This window comes from Rhodamnia argentea, chromosome 8 (assembly GCF_020921035.1).
Source record: "Rhodamnia argentea isolate NSW1041297 chromosome 8, ASM2092103v1, whole genome shotgun sequence".
Lineage (NCBI taxonomy): Eukaryota > Viridiplantae > Streptophyta > Magnoliopsida > Myrtales > Myrtaceae > Rhodamnia > Rhodamnia argentea.
Genome location: NC_063157.1, coordinates 27,405,915 through 27,426,138, shown reverse-complemented (window position 1 = coordinate 27,426,138; position 20,224 = coordinate 27,405,915). Strand labels below are relative to the sequence as shown.

The 20,224-nt window shown below is 39.5% G+C and overlaps 1 protein-coding gene and 1 long non-coding RNA gene across 5 annotated transcripts in view; one reads left to right on the top strand and one right to left on the bottom strand.

Moving 5' to 3' along the window:
• Positions 1-20,224, bottom strand: part of LOC125316102 — a 25,295-nt gene extending 5,071 nt beyond the window's left edge. Inside the window, exon 1 of the long non-coding RNA XR_007199427.1 lies at positions 19,962-20,224. This is a non-coding gene — a long non-coding RNA (uncharacterized LOC125316102). The remainder of the gene's footprint in view (positions 1-19,961) is intronic.
• On the top strand, positions 12,932-19,949 carry LOC115738170 (beta-galactosidase 8-like). 4 transcript variants are annotated; one of them, XM_048283314.1, is made up of 20 exons: positions 12,939-13,176; positions 13,311-13,498; positions 13,640-13,735; positions 13,898-14,010; positions 14,129-14,195; positions 14,319-14,411; positions 14,488-14,631; positions 14,949-15,037; positions 15,175-15,280; positions 15,415-15,502; positions 15,683-15,801; positions 16,546-16,707; positions 16,856-17,058; positions 17,173-17,282; positions 17,847-17,956; positions 18,119-18,232; positions 18,440-18,541; positions 18,881-19,092; positions 19,171-19,513; positions 19,618-19,949. In XM_048283314.1, the coding sequence occupies exons 2-20, from the start codon at positions 13,328-13,330 to the stop codon at positions 19,723-19,725; spliced, it is 2,550 nt and encodes an 849-aa protein (XP_048139271.1). In that variant the 5' UTR covers positions 12,939-13,176; positions 13,311-13,327; the 3' UTR covers positions 19,726-19,949. The 4 variants fall into 4 exon arrangements, 3 of the variants coding, with proteins under 3 accessions (XP_048139272.1, XP_048139271.1, XP_030526562.1); XR_007199426.1 differs by having other exon boundaries at positions 12,940-13,498; positions 19,618-19,824; positions 19,885-19,949; XM_030670702.2 differs by having other exon boundaries at positions 12,940-13,498.

The window sequence follows — 20,224 nt, the reverse complement described above, 5'->3', positions numbered from 1 at the left end:
TTATTGAAAAGTCATCTTCGGCCTCCTCTTCCTTCGTGAGTAGAGTTTCCTTTTGTGAGTGTTTGTTGAGAGCCCCACTTTCGATTTATCCCATCAAATTGATATCAAAGCTTGCGATTTTCATAAGAGCTTACAGTTTGTGATCATGGTTACAAACACTCAAGTTCCTTTTTCAATATCCTTGTCTTACCAAAGAAAAGTTAGGTAATTGGGCTTCTAGAATGAGAGCCTTTCTCGGCGTCCATAATGTATGGGAAATGGTCCACACTGTTTATGATGAGCCAAACAACGAAGCCACATGAATCAAAGTTAGAGGAATACCCTGGAGAAGGTAAGAATCAAAGATCAATATGCTATGTCGATCATCTATCATAATTAGATGATTATCTGTTGGAGAAAGTTTCAAAGGCCACTACTTCAAAGGAGACGTGGAAGATACCTCACGAGATATTCCAAGGAGTACAAAAGGCTAAAGAGCCTCAGGTGAAGAGAATCTCAGGCGAAAAGAGCCTCAAACAAGAAAAGGCGATAGAGCCTCAGTCAAGAGAATGCAAAAGTGCCTCAAACTAGATAAGGCCTCAAGCCACCGTAGCAAAGGTGTGCCTCAAGGAGTGAAGCAAGACTCGTTTGGAGACAATTCCAAAAGTCCTATTGAAAGAAAAGGTACTAAACTATGTATTGATGTTTCTTTCCTTGGAAACAAATATACAGCACTAGATTGGAACTTTTGTTTCCCATTTGCTCATCTAGAGAGCCTTAGTGAATTGGACTGTGATCCTATTCAAGAAGATCTTGATATTCAAGATGATTCTGCAAATGAGCCAGTGATATTCGAGGAGATGAGTGCTCAGAATGAGCTAAAGAAAAGTGTATTGTTACCCCATAACAATGACCAAGAAAATGGTCATAGTGAAGTGGGTGTTGATGAAAAGAGACGCCCTATAGACACGAAAGCAAATGGTGTCAAATGGGTGTGTCCCAACGTTGATCAAAGTAAATCCTACATTGAGGATGAGCAAGAAAGAGGCGCGATGGGGAAAACAACGACGTGGAATGAAGATTTGCTACTCAAGAGCTTGTTTGCTGAAGCTAGCGAAGTCGAAAGGGACAATGAGGTAATCAGGATTCTTTCATGGTTCAATTATCTATTTGAGTATCTTGATCTATCCTTTGACTCATCACCCGTGGATGTGAAAAATCAGTATCGCAAGTTATTTTTGCTTATTCATCCTAATAAGTGCAAACATCCACAAGCGAATGAGGCATTTGGAGCTCAAGCCAAGGCCCAACAACTATCGATTGATCAACATGAAAGAGATTATATCCGTTTTCAAGTTATGTTTGCTAAAGAAGAACTTAGAACTTATTCGGATATTGATTACGGTGAAGATATCGATCGATGGAAGAGAAAGCCTGCTTGTTTCAAACACTCCAAAAAAATGACATTTTAGCGACGAATTTTGCCATAAAAAATTCGGCAAAATCCGTCACTAATTGATTTTTTGCGATGAATTTTGCCACGAAAAAAGATTCGTCAAGCTAATCCGGCGTCGCAAAATTTAGAGACGAAAATTTGAATTTTCGTCGCTAAATTTACCGACAAAAAGAGATTTTGTAGCTAAGTTTGTTGCTAAATTTAGCGACGAAATCAAATTTTCATCACTAAATTTTTGCGATGAAAGAAAATTTCATCGCTAAATTTAGCGACGAAATAAAATTTTTGTCGCTAAATTTAGCAACGAAATGTGTTTCATCACTAAAATTTAGCGATGAATTCGGATTTTCGTAGCTAAATTTAGCGACGAAAAGTCAAATTTTTGTTGCTAAATTTTGCGATGCCGCGTTAGCCGCGAATTTTTTTCATGGCAAAATTCGTTGCAAAAATCAATTAGCGACAAATTTTGCCGAACTTTTCATGGCTAAATTCGTAAAAAAAAAAGTCGTTTTTTCGTATTAACGACTAATTAGCGACGTTTTAGCGCTATTATTTTGCATTATCTCTCTCTCTGCTAATGCTTAGGGTTTAATCCGAGGTGCATGTGTTATCCGGTATAGGTTGTCAAGAGACCGTCGGGTTACCCTTGCTGTCGACAATTTGCCTCATTCTCACCGACTTCACCTTGCACTCCTTTGACGCCTTCACCGGCACCGGCGCGGTGACGGAGCACTTCACCCGGAGGGCCTTCAAGGATCTGGCCCTCGGGATCTCGGAGGCCGAAAGCTGTGAACTTTAGAGCGGCCTCGAGGAAATGAAGGGTCTCTCCAAGAGGGTATTCGCAATGGTGGCATGGGAAGCTAGGGCCGAGGCCATTGCTGGGTTCTAGAGAGAGGGAGTAAAGCTGGTGATGGGTGTAGAGAGAGAGAGAGAGAGTGAGAATGTGTTTATAGAGGGGGGAAAGAGTGGGAAAGTTCGCTGAAGGGGGCGATGAAAGCAAAGTTTCGTGCAAGAAAGCTGGCTTCTTCCGAGGGTGGTTGGGAGAGACATTGAGAGAGACTCCAAAGTTCGGAGAGCAGCAATCGTTTTTCTTTGCCAATGGGGAGAGAAGAGAGAGGGAGTGGCGAGTGGAATAATAGAAGGGGGGCAAGGGAGCTTTATAGACGAGCAGGAAGAAAAATTTTAACAGGAGCGCCATGTTTTAAGAGGAGCGGGAAGGAAAAATTAGCGATGAAAATTGGTGTTCGTCGCTAAAAGAGCTCCATGTTTTAAATTAGTGACGAAAATTGGTGTTTGTCACTAATTTAGCGACGAATCACTTTTTCGTAGCAAAATTTGCGACGAATTTTTTTCGTCGCTAAATTAGTGACGAAATTCCATTTTCGTAGCTAAACTAGCGACGAAATTCCATTTTCATCGCAAATTGCGACGAACATCGTTTTCGTCTCTAATTTAGCAACGAAATTCTGTTTTCGTCGCTAAACCAACATCTGTAATTTGGCGATGAATCACTTTTTCGTTGCAAATTTTGCAACGATTTTTTTTTTGTCGCTAATTTAGCGGTGAATAAGTGATTCATTGCTATACCAACATCTGTAATTTTGCGACGAATCACTTTTTCGTCGCAAAATTTGCGACGAATTTTTTTTCATCGCTAAATTAGCAACGAAATGCCATTTTCGTCACTAAATTAGGGACGGACATCGTTTTCGTATTTTCGTCGCTAAACCAACTTTTGTAATTTGACGATGAATCACTTTTTCGTCGAAAATTTTGCGACGAATTTTTTTTGTTGTTGCTAATTTAGCGACGAAAATCACATTCGTCGCTAATTTAGCGGTGAATAAGTGATTCATCGCTATACTAACATTTGTAATTTTTTGAGGAATCACTTTTTCGTCGCTAATTTTGCGACGAATTGCTCTTTCGTCGCAAATTTAGCGACGAAAAAGTTATTTGTCGCTAATTTAGCGAGGAAATATACTTTTCGTCGCTAATTTAGTGACGAATACTTTTTCATTGCTAATTTCGTCGGAAATTAGCAATGAATTTTGTTTTCGTCACTATTTTCGTTGGAAATTAGCGACGAATTTTGTTTTCGTCGCTAATTAGCGACGAATTTGTTAGTCGCTATTTTCATCGCAAATAACGACGAATGTTTTTTTCATTGCTAGTTTTGTCGCAAATTAGCGATGAATTATTTTCATTGCTAATTTTCCGTGGCTAGATCCTTGTTTTTTTGTAGTAAAAGCAAACTACAAGAAGAGAAAGAGGATTTGGTTTAAGGGGGAGTTTTGTTGGAAAATAAACCAAATTCATAATATTGAGACTATCAATGTCTTCCGAGGTGTCGATTCAATGAAGAAGGTGTTGATTGGAGTCCAAGACGGATGCACGAATCAAGTCAAGCCTTTATTATAGCGTTGCTTTTAAGAGTCATTATTAGGTGAGTTTACCAAGAGTTGGTTCATGTACCGATGATATGTATATACATCGTGATTGTTCGTGTTTTTAGGGTCTATTTACTAGTCTTTTCAAAGTAGTTTAAGAGTCGAGTAATATGTCTATATAAAAGCGTGTCTTGTAACCATTTTAAAATAGGTGAATCGATTGTGAATACATATTATTGAAAAGTCATATTCGATCTCCTCCTCCTTCGTGAGTAGAATTTTCTTTGTGAGTGTTTATTGAGAGCCTCACTTTCGATTTATCTCATCCGAAGAGGGTCCCCGCCGACCTCTTCCCTACCGTCGCCAACCCTTTTCATCGCCGCAAGCCCTGAGCTTCTTTCTCCGTGCTTCTCTCTAGAGAATACTGGCTGTTTTCATCTCAAACCACACCGTCTTCGTCCCTTGTCTCTCTCCTTCTCCTCCTGCTTCAAGGCAACCCATTTCTCTGCTTCGAAGCAGCCGCGAATGGAGACGAGCGTAGGGCCTCTGCGGAATTTTTTTTCTAGCTCAACACGAGAACTTTTCATCTGAATTAACTTATTTTGATTATTGTTTCTATGATTTAGCAGCTTATATGTTTATACTGCTGGCATTGGAATTGCTTTGCTTCAGTATTTATCGCCTGCCCTACTGGGCAGTGGGGCGGCGGTGGTAGCGAGGCCGTCGCAGGTAGTTCTGTTGGTGTCTTCTTCTTCTTATTTTTTTTTAATTTTAATTTTATATGTATTTTTAAAGTTCATTTAAATAAAAATTATATTAAAAAATCATATTCGAATCAAAACGACGTCGTTTTAGCACGTCATCGCCGCGTAGGAGAGAGAAAATATTTAAAATAGTTGCGTTAGTATTTTCTATTAGCCAATTTGGTAGAGTTAACAGAAAGACTCAATTGCACAAATTTGACAAGTTTTAGTACTCGATTGCACTAATTTCATAAGTTTTATGACTTAACTGCACTTTCGTGACAATTTTTATGACTTCTACTGAACATATTCCACAAAAATACTTAAGAACTAAGTAGAATAAGAAAGACAAATAAATTAAAAAAATAATAAAAATAATAAAGGAAAAGGAATTAAAATAAAAGGCTAATTTTTTTTAAGGGTTAATATCGCAAAAAACCCTAAACTAGTATGTCTATGTTAAATTTTCCTCAAAATATTTTTTTGACCACAAAAAACCTCAAATTGGTACATCATTGACAAATTTACCCCAAATTGGTCTCCCGTTCGATTCAAGTGTGGCATAGCAGGCCTTCTCCTGGATGCCCTCTCGCTGCTGCTCCTCACTCTACCCATTCTTCGGTATGTTTCCTAAAATTCGCCCTTATTTTGTGCAGGATGCACGATTGACGTGTGCCTCTGCGGAAATTTCTTTCTAGCTCAATACGAGAACTTTTCATCTAAATTAACTTATTTTGATTATTGTTTCTATGATTTAGCAGCTTATATGTTTATACTGCTGGCATTGGAATTGCTTTGCTTTAGTATTTATCGCATGCCCTCTTGGGCAGTGGAGCGGAGGCCCTCGCAGGTAGCTCTGCTAGTGTCTTCTTCTTATTTTTTCAATTTTAATTTTATATGTTTTTTTAAAGTTCATTTAAATAAAAATTATATTAAAAATCATATTCGGACCAAAACAACGCCGTTTTAGCCTCGTCATCGCTGCGTAGGAGAGAGAAAATATTTAAAAAAACCGCGTAAGCATTTTTTGTTAGCCAATTTGGTAGAGTTAACGTAAAGAGTCGATTGCACCAATTTGACAAGTTTTAGTACTGAATTGCACCAATTTCATAAGTTTTGTGATTCAATTGCACTTTGTTGACACCTAAATTTTGATTTTTAGTAAATCATTCATTTAAGTATAAAATGAGAATTATCATAGTTCTCACAAAAATTAATTTCTCATGCACTGCATATTTACTTTTTGTCAGCCATGCATATCATTGCATTCGGGCCGGAGGCAAAGCAATTGAGCTCAATTTGACAGAGGACTGGATTAGGCTTAGTTTGGATTTTTCGGCAGTCAAGAAGGAGTGTGCTGAAAATTAACAATATTGGAATAATTTTGAGCTTAAATCAGCCCATTTACTGTTTAATTTGGGAAAATCCTTTTAATTAAAAATGTCCATTAATTTGAAAAAAAAAAAAAAAGAGGCTTCATGGATGAATATTTTGTCTCCGGATCAAATTGCGATTATCACAAGTTGAGGGATAATTTTGCAAATAATGAAAATAACACGTAAACCCTAGCTCACCGTTATAAATACACACGTAGGGTTCACATTTGGGAGGGGAATACAATTGTCATATACGGCCGTACGAGGTTAATCTTCAGAGGAAGAAAGCGTGAGAAAAATCTTGAGAAGAGAAGGTCTCGCCCCGTGGTGCTTGCCACTCCTCACGCCCATACCATGCCGGTTGCCTCACCCCCATACCATGCCGGTTGCCTCACCAACGCTGAGACGCTCGCAGCACCTTCAAGATTGCGCCTTTGTCCTGTACAACCAAGATCAGAAACTTTGCCAAGCTCCCTAAACCTGCAACGCCAGCAATATTGGCTTCTTAAATCGGCGCACTAGCAATAGCTGCCAGCTCTCCTCCATCAACGCCGCCTGCGCTCTAGCTTCCCCACAACAGATTGATGCCTCTATGGGTTTCCTCACCACCTTACAGCTGTGCAACCTCAGCGACGCCATCCACTGAGTTCCTAGCGAATCTTTATTTCTACCACGAGATGGGTCGTTTCTTTTTCCATTAAACTCTGGCACCGATTAACTCTTTTTTCTTCTGATTTTGCTTTATCCTTCAGCCCACCATTGTTGTTGCCTAGCGAAGATTTGTGTCGGGTCATTGGGTGGGATCAACTGAAGAAAGAAGCAGACGGCTTCTCCGGAAGTCATCAAAAGGAGACATTCATGGCTTTCATTCATTGAGATGAGAGACACGGCCCAGTGTCACATAAGAGACACGTCCAACACGTGAAGAAGAGGCCAAAAAGTGTTCTTCGTCATATTTGGAGATTCACGTCAACGGAGAAGAGAAGAACAATACTTTTGAACCAGAATTTTCCTTGGTCAAATCCTGTTAGTATCCTTGCAATCTAATTTTCCGCTTCAAAGTCCCGACACAAAAGAGATGGGGAATCATCCATAGAAAGAAGATATAAGAACACGCAGGAGGAAGGCCTTTCTCGCTTGCTTAATATTCATTATGCTGGGGTAATTTTCTTTATTCAATTCTTGCAGGTCCCACCGTGAATAGCAACACCTGGTAGAGTCCCAACATAATCGGTCCATTGATGGTTAATTAACAGATTTAATGGAGGGCAGCTTGGGGTCAAAAATTCATTATTTGACCAAAGATTTCTATTTAAAAGTCCAGGAGCACCCGATAGGCGTTAACTGCGAGCCTGCATCAGTCCTCTAACCAGTTGCACTGATCCTGATCCGCGAGCGAAGACCCTCTTGAGTAGCCTTTGACCACGTTCTGGCGATCTCCAGCACTTTAAGCCTTGTTACTTTAATCCTTTATTGCTTTTGATTTGTTGGCAGCGCTTTTTGGCATTTTCACAGGTTACTCAACCACAATTCAGCAAGATCAATAATGCTAAAACTCCTCTCTGACACTTCGAGAATCCTGGATAGGTCATGGACAACATCCGACGAGTTCACCGATTACGTAAGAAAAATCGTTCGGTGAGTTTCCAAGAGACGTCAAGCGATATTCATAGCAAACGTAGTCACTGTGACGGACCGAGCTCTTTCAAAGTAGTTGCTGTCCAGTCTGTCATCGTTTTGAATTTGGCAACATGATCTCGGGATTAGGTAACGATCTTGATTTGAAATATTCTGAGAATTGCTTGCTTAATTTGAATGTCGAGTGAATATTGGGTGAATATGGATTGATTTTCTAATATCTACGTGATAATTGCTTAACTTGAATTTCGAGCAAATCTTGTGGATATTATGCCTATCTCTAGAATATTTGACATCTTTTGTTGCTCTATTGAAAATTTCCGAATCCTAAGCATATCGGATAAAATCTGTATCTCAATTGGGAATTCTGAATATATCTTTAAAATTCAAGGAATTATCTAAAAAATTTCAGATCTCGAGAGATAACTTTTCTTGAATTAAAAGATATCAATCCTTTGTGGATAGAAGCTTATCTCCTTGAAAATTTCAGAATCCCTTAAGGATTTTAAAAAATTCAATAAATATTTGAACATTTTTAAACAAAATTGCCTATAATATATGCTCCCTTGTGCCCGACCCTTCAGAATATTAAATTGCAAGCCTTAATCATGATCTTATGGGATGGGACGGCAATTTAGTATAAGATTTCATATTCTGCCCTTTGGCAAGAAGGGACGTTGATATCTTATACCACTATCCGCATACTAGCTCGAATCTCCGAGAATGTAGCGAATAAAATCTCACTCTAGCCCGGATCTTCGGGAATGAGAAGATTTATCGGAAAATTGGATTTAAAGGTATATTATGGGCATTTTTATTTAATTTTGTTCAAATTCATCATTTTCAATTCAAAAATTCGAAAAAATAAAAAAAATGGAAAATCCAAAAAAAGAAAGGAAATCAAAATCACAAATCATCAATCAGGAAAAGGCATTTTCATGAAATTTGGTACCGAAAGGGTGTTAATTAAAAATTAACATAATCAAGTCCCCGAACCCTAATTCTCCAGTTAGCAGAAAATAAAGTATTCTCCCGTACTTTATTTAGGTATCTAATCTACCTACCAAAAAAGATTAGTGGCGGCTCCTAAATCAAAAATCAAACCTAAGTTGCGAATTGGTAGGGCTTGGGAGAGTCCGTATTAGGTTAGTTAATTCATCTAATTAACCTAATAATCCATTAACCTAAATTAATTTTTTAGGTCGCGACACACTTTCATAATAAGTTTTATGACTTCTACTGAACATATTCTACAAAAATACTTAAGAATTAAGTAGAAGACAAATAAATTTTAAAAAATTTAAAAATAATAAAGGAAAAGGAATTAAAATCAAGGCTGATTTTTTTGTGGGTTAATATCGCGAAAAATCCTAAATTGGTCTATCTGTGATAAATTTACCCCAAACTATTTTTTTTACTACTAAGAACCCCAAATTGGTACATCATTGACAAATTTATCCTAAATTGGTACGCCATTAATAAATTTACCCTTTGTTCCTTTAAATTTTATCGTCAAATTGCTGAGTTGGATGACGTGGCAATTATCGGGTGTATACGTTTGGGACTTTTACCCTATGTTTGTCACATGTGTATGAATTTGGGATTTTTCGTTATATTAATTCAATTTAACGAAAAATAATGGAGGTTAAATTTATCATATGTGTATAGGTTTAGGGGTTTTAGTGATCAAAAAAATTAGTTTGTGGTAAACTTATCAAAGATGTACTGCTTTGGTGTTTTTTGTGGTCGAAAAAATAGTTTGAGGTATATTTATAACATGTATACCGGCTGAGGATTTTTTGTGATTAAAAAAAAATTCGGGATTAATTTATCACATATATACTAGCTTAGAATTTTCGTGATATTAACCTTTTTTTTAAGGGCGGATGGGCGGTTGGGTTGGGAGGCGCCTCCCCTACTTCGTGAGTGAGTACTCGCAATCCCTCACCTTTGGCTAAGCGAGAGATGCTGATAGGGGTGATTGGTTTCAGGGTAGGCGGTTTCCACCCCGAAACCTGGAATCAATAACCGGTCCTAACAAGCTTTACGCGATCAATGACTTGCTTTCCAGCTCGTCATGAATTGACCCACTAAGCTTTTTTTTTTTTCAGCAAAAAAGGCTGCCATGTTTTTTAATTGCCTTGTTGTTAGAGAGAGTTGAGAAGAGAGAGACAGAGATGAGACAAAACGACCGATGAGCAAGATTAGGGATTTAGCATTTTAATTTTTCTATGACCTATTTTAATAGGTCTAAATTTGATGTCACTTGTCGGATGATTTGCATGAGTCAATCTACTCAGTATGCTCATTCATTTGACACAAGATTTCAAGAAACCACGCTGGAAGGTTATATAGGTTCTCGTCACCTTGCAATTGCATACACCTTGTCACACGCCCTTATTGAATGAGGTTGAATATGTACTATCACGAGAAAACAATGAGGTGTGTACGTATATAAATTACCGGTCCGATTTGGGTGAGCAGTCCACACACGGTACATGAAACCAGATTCGTTTCCTTGGAATCCACCAATGTTGGGCCGGTCTAGCCCAATCTCGGGTCATCTGAATGGTTTCTTCCTAATTCATTCACACATCCCGGATATCGACCCTCGTTCATGAAATCCTTAGATCTCCTTCCGACTCTCTGTCTCTCTCCTCTAGGAGAGATTTTTTTCCTTTTTTTTTAAATTTGTAAATTTCAGCTTTTTTACTTTTTAATCGTATTTCAATTAAAGTAAAAAGGTAGACGGCCTAATTTTCTTCATTATTACACTCCTTGTTAACATAAGGGCCACATGGAAAATGGTCAACATTTTGTTTAGCCAAATTGAACAGAGTTAACATAATGACTTAATTGCAGTAACTTGAGCAGCTTTAAATCCTCATCGTACTTGTTATAAGTTGCACAATTTGATTTTTCTTAATAAGTTTTAAGAATTCTATTACACTTATCCTTAAGATGATTGTACTTATAGTAGAAGTTATCCTCTTCTCCGACACTTCTCCTCTCTCGCCCCGAGTCCTCCCACCATCTCCTCCTTTATTTCCCGACATTTACGCATGTGCAGCGAGCCTCATCGACTTAGGATTTTAAATGGACAAATGGACTTCACCGTCATTCAAATCAAACGGTACTTTACTTGAATTAGGCTTTCTAACGTGATTCTCGAAATCGAATTTTTACAATCGTCATAGCCATGGTCCTCGCAATCGCCAAACCAAGAAAGAGGAAGTTCAAAAAGAAAAAGGAAACATATAATGAGTTAACATATTTTTATCACGTGAGCGACGCTTCATTAACACCGTTTGCTTTTCGTCATTAATCTAGACAATCACATAATATTTTAGCGGCGTTCGTTAACGGAGTAAATATATCACCCCTAGTACAAATTCGGGGTAAGTATATCGATATTACAGAAAAAAGTTTGGGATAAGCGTGTCATATATGTACAGATTTAGGATCCATGATGCTGCACAAAAGTTTACGGTAAATGTATCGTAGTAGGCATATTTTGATTTTTCTTTTTTTGTGATTTTTTTCTCTAAATTAAAAACAAAAGTAAAGATAATTAATTTTTCTTATTGAAAAAAGCGTTATTATTTTTATTTTATTTTTTTGGTCCAAGAGGCAGGTAAATGAAGATGATTAATTTTTTTTTATTGGAAAAAATGTGATTTGAGAGGGAGGTGGTGGGAAGCAGCAGTACCGGCTATTGTCGGTGACAGGACGTGGGAGTTGCTCCCTAATTTCCACCGCCAACAGCCCACTCCCTGTCCTCCGCCATGCACGACAAACATTTGATTGATCTGCCTTCCTAGATAATGCTCGTAACCACGCGCGCACGGGCAAGCACGTCCCGCTCACGTGCCGTACCCCCGTTCAAGATGAACTCAAGCTAATAGGAAGTGCTTGTGCGCTTCTCAATATTAGCATTGACACGTAGATTTTTTACTTCTATATTAGTTCTCGGGACCCAAATGTTTTGAAATGTATTAATATTAATGTTAATATTAACATGTTGATTCTTGTGTAGCAGCTATCACAATTTTCTAGTTTTAAAAATAAAATTTTTTTCCAACTTTTCGAATTTCGAAAAGTAATATGACATGCTTTTTTTCTCAATTAATTCCTCCATGAACATCGGAGCGAGTTAATTTTTCCAGATTTTGTTTGTTATACTTCGAATTTTCTGAGATTGCTCTCTAGATCTTTACAATTGAATTCATTTAGACATTATAAGTTCATGTAAATTCGTTTCGATATCCAAACCGTAAGCAATTCTTATTGGACAAGCATTAACCCCGATGTCTTTGCGTAAACTAGATCCATCGCAACCTGGTCATTAAATTGATAAGATTCATGTGAGCTTTCATATACTCCAAATCCACTAAAATTAAATTTGTGGTCATTTGTTGGGGGGGTGATGCGGATGAATGTTCAATAAAAATGCATCGCATCTATTTACTTCTCATCTAGTATATTAATCTTATACATTTACATTATTTTGTGATATATAGCTAACAGTGGATCCGAGTCCTTGTAACTATTTGGAATAATTATGAGGCAAATCTTAAAACTTGTCATAATACTTTTAATTCGTGCAATCATTCATGTCCCAAAACTTGCAAGCTGGATATACTCGAGTCGATTAACTCCATAAATTCCAATAGCATTTTCAATCGAGTAAAATCGGACAGAGCTAGCGGAATAGCTTAAATAAGTTGACCGCAACGTTCTTTTTGTACTTAAATTTGTTGAGGATGTGGTTCACACTTCCCAACGACAGGAAAACATGTAGGTTACGATTTAAGCTCATAATTTTTCTTTAAAATGTTGGGCTTGGGCTTAGAATAATTATTACTATATTTACTTTTTTTTTTTACTTGTAATTCAGTGATGTAAGGAGAGTGTGATGTGCTAATTATAATGGAATCCTCTGCTGGACGTAATCCTAATTTAAAGGTGAATTAGAATAAAATTTTGTATCTCAACTTTTCTTTCAAATTTTATATTTTATTTCGATTTGGTTGTACGCGAAATTGTAATAAAATTAGACTGAGTGAATCCATTTATTTTCGAGGAGCTTGGGCGCGTGACGAAGGTAGCCACGTGGACGAGAAATTATCGAGTGGAGCGTCAGCAAGTCCCGCGACAGTGGTTTATTTTATTTATTAATTTATTTGTGTTTTTTTGTGGTAATTTTCTTGTCATGGACTGTTTTGGTTCAATTATTCGGCGCCTCGCCGTTTCGCCGGGCGACAACGACCCCGCGTCGTCATCATAGTCGCCGCCAATGAGCCACGCAAGAGGAGGGGCTTAAAGGAAGAAGAGCAGTCAAATTTTCTATTGATGCCCTGCGCAACAAGACGCCGAGGGGAGAACCAGGACACGAAGACGAAGATGAGGACTGGGTGGTGGCGCGGGCGTGTCCTCTCCGTCGTCGTTTTCTTGCAATCTTGATTCCCTCTCTCTCTCTCTCTTCGCTTCGACTCATCCCTCAAACCGGCCAGGAAGCAAGAAACGAAGGATGGAAGGAAGAAGACGACCCGTCCATTTCCTCAAGAAGCCCTGAAAGCATTTCGCAGAAGTAAGCTCGAGCTCACTGTTCCTTTTCTTCTTTTAGGGAGAAGGGAACCAAGGCTTCGACCCCCGCTTGCTTCACGAAACTGCTTTTGGAGTCGCTGAGTGTGTTTGAGGGGAATTTGTCCGTTCCTTGTCGCTCAAGGATTTGGGGGGAGGAAAATGGCGGCGAGAGGGAAAGGATTTCTGCTGGGGATCGCGCTGGTGGCCGGCGTCTTCGCGGCGTCCTCGCTGTGCGCGAACGTGACGTACGACCACCGCGCTCTGGTGGTCGACGGCGAGCGCCGGGTTTTGGTCTCCGGCTCCATTCACTACCCTCGCAGCACTCCTGAGGTACCTCTCTGTCTCTCTCTCTCTCTCTCTCTCTCTCTCTCTCTGATAGATGACCATTACGGCAACGACCGAACACGCGTCGTGCATGAGAACAAACAAGATAAAGACGGACACGCTTTGAACGAGTTTTGGCTGGTGCAGATGTGGCCGGACCTGATACAGAAATCGAAGGACGGAGGGCTGGACGTGATCGAGACCTACGTTTTCTGGAACATCCACGAGCCAGTGCGAAACCAGGTCAACCTGCTTCTTCTTCTTCATGGCCCATTCTTGTGATTGCGTCCGTTTATTATCGCATCTAATCTGTTTGAGTGATTAAATTCGTGGGAATACGATCGTCATGTCTTTTGTGCTTCTTGAAGTGCTTGTGACTGATTTAAGCTGTGACACTCGGGCCAGTATGATTTTGAAGGGAGGAAAGATTTGGTAAAATTCGTCAAGACAGTGGCTGAGGCGGGTCTCTTAGTTCATCTGCGCATCGGTCCTTATGTATGCGCAGAATGGAATTACGGGTGAGTGAGCAGAGTGGTCGTCAAAAATTAGTTATTATCGACGTAGAAGATGATTGTTGCATTTGATTTTGGAGCTGTCGTTGATCTTTCTTTTCTTGGATTGTTCAACTTTGATCAGTGGCTTTCCTCTGTGGTTGCATTTCATACCCGGAATCCAATTCCGAACCAACAATGAGCCGTTCAAGGTCCTTTTTCATGCTCTCACTTTTCGTAATTGTTGTCTATTCATGAGTTTTTTGGTTTGATTACAAATGACAGTTTGTTTACAATGATCTGAGTTAATGAGAAAAAAAGATGCTCTGTTTCAGACGGAAATGCAGCGATTCACGGCCAAAATTGTGGACATGATGAAGCAGGAGAAGCTTTATGCATCCCAAGGAGGCCCCATCATTCTCTCTCAGGTAAAATTGTTATGATGAACAATCATCTTCATTTACCTCTTCTCAATGATGAGAGACAAATCCTGTTTTCTGCCAGATTGAGAATGAATATGGCAATGTTGCTTCGGCTTATGGGTCCGGTGCCAAGCCCTATATTAACTGGGCAGCAACCATGGCTACATCTTTAGATACAGGGGTCCCCTGGGTAATGTGCCAACAGGGGGATGCTCCTGATCCCATTGTGAGTTTTCTCCACTAAATTACTTTGGAAAATTTCTTATAACCTAGGATTCGGTTGTCTGAAGAGATCTTAATTGCCACTGTGCTTGTCCTTAGCTTTTTGGTTAACCTATATTATTTATGATCTTAGGTTGAGCACGATCATTTATGATCTTACTGGTATGAGGAGTGGTCTGGGATGAGCTCTATATTTTCACTACTTGTTTTTGTAGTAGATTGTAGCAGATCCTACTTTATAACTTATTTTAAGGGGGGAATGGATTGTGTTGGCCATTTGAACTGCTAACGTCTTGCTAAGCTCTTTATTATCTTTTGCAGATTAATACTTGTAACGGATTTTATTGTGACCAATTTACACCTAATTCAAACACTAAGCCCAAAATGTGGACTGAGAACTGGAGTGGATGGTAATTAGCTTTTCCTTCTATTTGTCTATAAGTTTTGCTATTGGAGTAGATGCCGTTTTCCTTTAAAGATAGATCATCTTATAGAATCTCCCATGTGAACTTTTTCTTCCCTTATGTTTTTTCTCCCCAAACATTAGGGTCATTTACTTTGGCGGGGCTGTTCCATACCGTCCTGCGGAAGACCTTGCATTTGCAGTGGCTCGATTTTTCCAGCGAGGTGGAACATTTCAAAACTACTATATGGTACAAAATTATAGAATTTACAAACTTGGAAGCATCAGCTGGTTGATGTTTATCACTGTCATAAACGAGCCATTTCTTTGACTGGAGATGATACTGACATCCAAGTCACATTTCTTCCATTCATCTAAAAACAGTATCATGGGGGGACTAACTTCGGCCGAACTACTGGTGGACCTTTTATTGCTACAAGCTATGACTATGATGCTCCAATAGACGAGTATGGTATGCTCATTCTTTCTAAAGTTAGTATGCTTTTCACATGCTTCTTGTTGGAATGATGAAGTGACATTGATAGTAAGGCAGCCTTTTTGGAGAGATATATCACTGAGCCAATCAGTTATTGTGGTATTCTATAAATGGCTAAATTCTGCAATGCCACTTAATGTATCAGTATTTCTGTAGGACTTGTTAGACAGCCTAAGTGGGGCCATTTGAGGGATGTGCATAAGGCCATTAAGCTTTGTGAAGATGCTCTTTTAGCCACTGATCCGGCATATCCTTCCCTTGGTCCGAACTTGGAGGTAAAACCCGAAATCATTATCTCCAAACCTTTTTGAAGAACTCAGATTCCTTGACGTGACGTTTCTAGGTTATTTTGACAAGATAAGTTTTGATTTCCCAATTTTTGTGGTATGTAAGTTTGTTTTTCTCTCCCACATTGCACAACAACTTCAGATTTCTTTCCCTTCCAATTAAAATAGTAGCCAGAGACTAGTAAGTAGTGAAGTGGAGCATTTACTGCATAAAGCTCTTGGTTGAAAACTATTGTTGTCAAGCTACCATTCAATTTTATGAAGAGAGCACAGCAGATGCAAATTGCAAAGCATCATTCCATCGTTACACCTAGTCGCAGTGCTTGAAATATAAACATTTGTGCTGTCGAGTCTACTGCTGACCTTGTGACTTGTCATAGCAGAAAATAATTTAGCTATATTTTCGTAATTTGTGGACTCATAACTTAGCTTTAGTTTGACTACTAGCTGTGTCTAGTTACTGGTCAGTCTTAATCGTGGATGATATTTGTATTCTTTAGGCATGTATTATCATGTCAGTCCAAAGATGTCCGCCCCATTTATCAATGACCTTCTGTATTGTGTTCATTAGAGCTTAATAAGTGCATTATTTTTTTTGTCTTTTCCAGTTCTTCTGGCTGGCGTCACTAGATATCCAATCTTTGATCTTCTCCATCGTCCAGCTAAAGATTCTGCCGTGTGCTCCACAAGTTAGAGATAGAAAAATCAATCTGTTATAACTTCTTTTTCCAGGCAACAGTCTACAAAACAGACACAGGGTTATGTGCTGCTTTTCTTGCCAACGTGGGCACCTCCGACACAACTGTTACTTTCAATGGAAAATCTTATCAATTGCCTGGATGGTCTGTGAGCATTTTACCAGACTGCAAGAATGTCGCTCTTAATACTGCGAAGGTTTTTCTCGTGAACTTGTTCTCCCGCTAAATCCCTTGGCACTGTACGGAATTCATGATATCACTGGCGGTTTTGCGGTGAAGGATATATGTGCATTCCTTTATTATGATTAGATAGGAGCTCCAACCTGTTTTCTTTTTCGTTTCAGGTTAATTCTATGTCTATGATTCCTACCTTTGTATACGAATCTTTGAGCGAGGTGGTGGATTCCTCCAGTACGGTCAATGCAGACTGGAGTTGGATCAATGAACCAGTGGGTATTTCAAAGGATGATTCATTCGTGAAGCCTGGGCTGTTGGAGCAAATAAACACTACCGCTGACAGTAGTGACTACTTGTGGTATTCACTGAGGTACACAAGCTACTTGTTAGCTGCTTTTATACAACCACTGCTGTCCAATTTGACAGCTAAGGGGTCCCAATATGTTTGGCCTTATCTGATTTTGGTTTCTTCTGTTTCTGGCAGCACTGATATCACTGGGGAGGAGCCCTTCCTTGAAGATGGATCTCAAGCAGTTCTTCGTGTTGAATCACTTGGCCATGCTCTTCATGCTTTTGTCAACAAGAAACTTGCAGGTAATCCTTACAGCGATTATTCTTCATAACGAGGTGGAATGGCAGTTCTAGAAGTGAAAATCTTTTTTCTCGCACTTCGGATTTTTTTTGCGAGGACATGAATTGACCTCTTCCTGATCACAAAGGAAGCCCCAATTATCTAATTGAATTCTATTTCTTCTTGGAATTATCTGTTTTCCAAGTTTTTCAATGAGATGGCGAATGAAAATTATTCTACTCTTTTGTATCATAATCTGGATCCTTACTTAAGAGTAGGTGCATGCTCCCTTTACGAAACGACATCTTAACTGAGCCAAACCTTACGTGCACAGCTCATGCCAGATAATTTTCCATTTTTGTGTTATTATCAAAATTGAAGTACCAGATAAGTGAGAGGTAAACAAAAGGTATCAAATCTGATACAAATGCACTTCTGGGGTAAGAAACAGAATTAGTTTTGCTACGTTGATGGAGAATGTGCTCTGCATTTGTCTCCAGTTGGATATGTATTGAAACAATTTCTTGTTCTGATGTAGATTAGTTGGCCAAAGCACTCAATTTGCTAAAATACATGAAACTCTACAGGCAGTAAAGCAGGCAACAGTGACAATCCCAAGATTGCTGTTGACATTCCCGTCACGCTTCTAACAGGCAAGAACACAATCGATCTCCTGAGCTTGACTGTCGGACTTCAGGTATGGTCTTTCAAATTTATTACTTTGGGAACATCCATTTTCAAAGTGACAATAACATGCATTGTAAAATGCTGCTGTTGTAATTCTTGTCTGATGAATAAAGTCCCCATAATTTTCGGCTATATCCTTAACAATTTTGTGCAAACTTACATTTTCTTCCAGAACTACGGAGCTTTTTATGACAAAACAGGTGCTGGGATAACTGGTCCAGTAAAGCTGAAAAGTTCAGCCGGTGGCAGCATGATAGATCTGTCTTCGCAGCAGTGGACATATCAGGTGAGGTTTCTTTCCTTGCGAGTTGGCGAGTTCATTCATTAGTAAGTGTAATGATGGCCAAAGAGAACATGTTATTAACTGCAATTTATGTCGGATTTCATTCTGACATACTCGGAAACCTCTCTTGTGATTACCTGACTGGCAAACCTTCATAAAGGCTGATGTGGGTGCATTGCAACTCTCTCTCTCTTTCTCTCTCGAACTCAGATAGGACTTCAAGGTGAAGATAAAGGTCTACCCAGTGGAAGCTCTTCGATGTGGATCACGAAACCTAGTTTGCCAAAAACTCAACCCTTGACATGGTACAAGGTAACCACCAGTTTCCATCATCTAGGCAAGTCATTATTTGCAAGGGATATATTTGGCATAATGAAATTCTTCTTTATTTGTAGAAACATAAGTAAAGATGAAATCTCCCCAATCTTCTAAGCAGAGTGGGATTATTTTAACTCCAATCCAGACCTAAGAGGGAGGTTAATTGTGATCTGGCAACACAATCTATCAGATATTCTATACTCTAGGGGCTATCGAGTTGTTTGTTCTGAAGAGAATGTATTGCCAATACACCTCGAACACAGCTCCTTGCTTGAAGGTGTCTCAGGCACTACCTGTACTGTTTAGGCACTAACTGTGGTGTTAATTATCCAGACCACTTTTGCTGCTCCTGCTGGAAACGACCCAGTTGCCATAGACTTTTCTGGAATGGGAAAGGGTGAGGCTTGGGTGAATGGACAAAGCATCGGCCGGTATTGGCCAACCAACGTTGCACCTGGTAGTGGCTGCACTAACTCTTGCAATTACAGAGGATCCTACAGTTCAAACAAATGCCTAAAAAGCTGCGGGAAGCCATCACAACAGCTGTAAGTAGCTGAAAGATATGCATCCAGAAGATTTTGAGGATACCGTTTCAAGGATTAATCTTGAGCCCTCTCTCACAGGTACCACGTTCCGCGTTCGTGGTTGAAACCAAGCGACAACATTCTTGTAATTTTCGAGGAAATTGGCGGTGATCCCACTCAAATATCTTTTGCCACGAGACAGATTGAAAGCTTATGCTCATGGGTGAGTGAGTCTCACCCATCACCTATCGATACGTGGAATTCAGAATCAGAGTCCAAATCAGGAAAAACATCGCGGCCTATTTTGTCGCTGGAGTGCCTGCATCCCAATCAGGTCATATCCTCGATCAAGTTCGCCAGCTTCGGAACTCCACAAGGAACTTGCGGGAGCTTTAGCCATGGAAAGTGCAGCAGCAACAGGGCACTTGCCGTTGTTCAAAAGGTATTGTTTCACAACTCTTTAGCATGAACCAAGCCTAACTTGTTATTGCCTCCTTGATTGTGATATGTCCATCCTTCCTCATTCGTTCTCACGAACTCTTGCAGGCATGCATAGGATCGAAGAGTTGTATGGTCGATGTGTCTATCAACGCATTCGGCGAACCATGTAAAGGAGTGACAAAAAGTTTAGCAGTAGAAGCTTCCTGTGCATGAGTGCAATTGGCTCTTCAGGCTTCTTATACCCCACGCCTTACCTCACCCCAACTCCAAACTGGAGTAATAAGTGCGGTGTCCTCCCCAAATCATTGAATGAATAAGCTTTCAATGGGGGATAGTGAGTCCGATCTCACCTCTTTCCATCAGATGAAATGTATCTGCTTTACTGTGACATTCTTGGAAGAAAAGTGAAGCAAAGAAAATTGAAGTCTTTCTTGAGAGCTTCAGGTCACTAATTGGCTGAGCTGATATAAGACCCATACCGAAATGGTTGAAACTAGATTCGATTTCGGAATATGGTCGACCATCCGAAAGCATGGCCGGTTGGAACAGGCACAGATTATACTAGCTGATATCTTGATGCACCTCTTTAAGCTAATTAGATAGTGTTGACATGAACAGATTTTTCGAGATATCCGACCTCGACCTCCTGATTAAATGGCAATTCTGCTCCAAGAGCTTGCTCTTGACCATGTCTATGTGCTTCTACCACAGT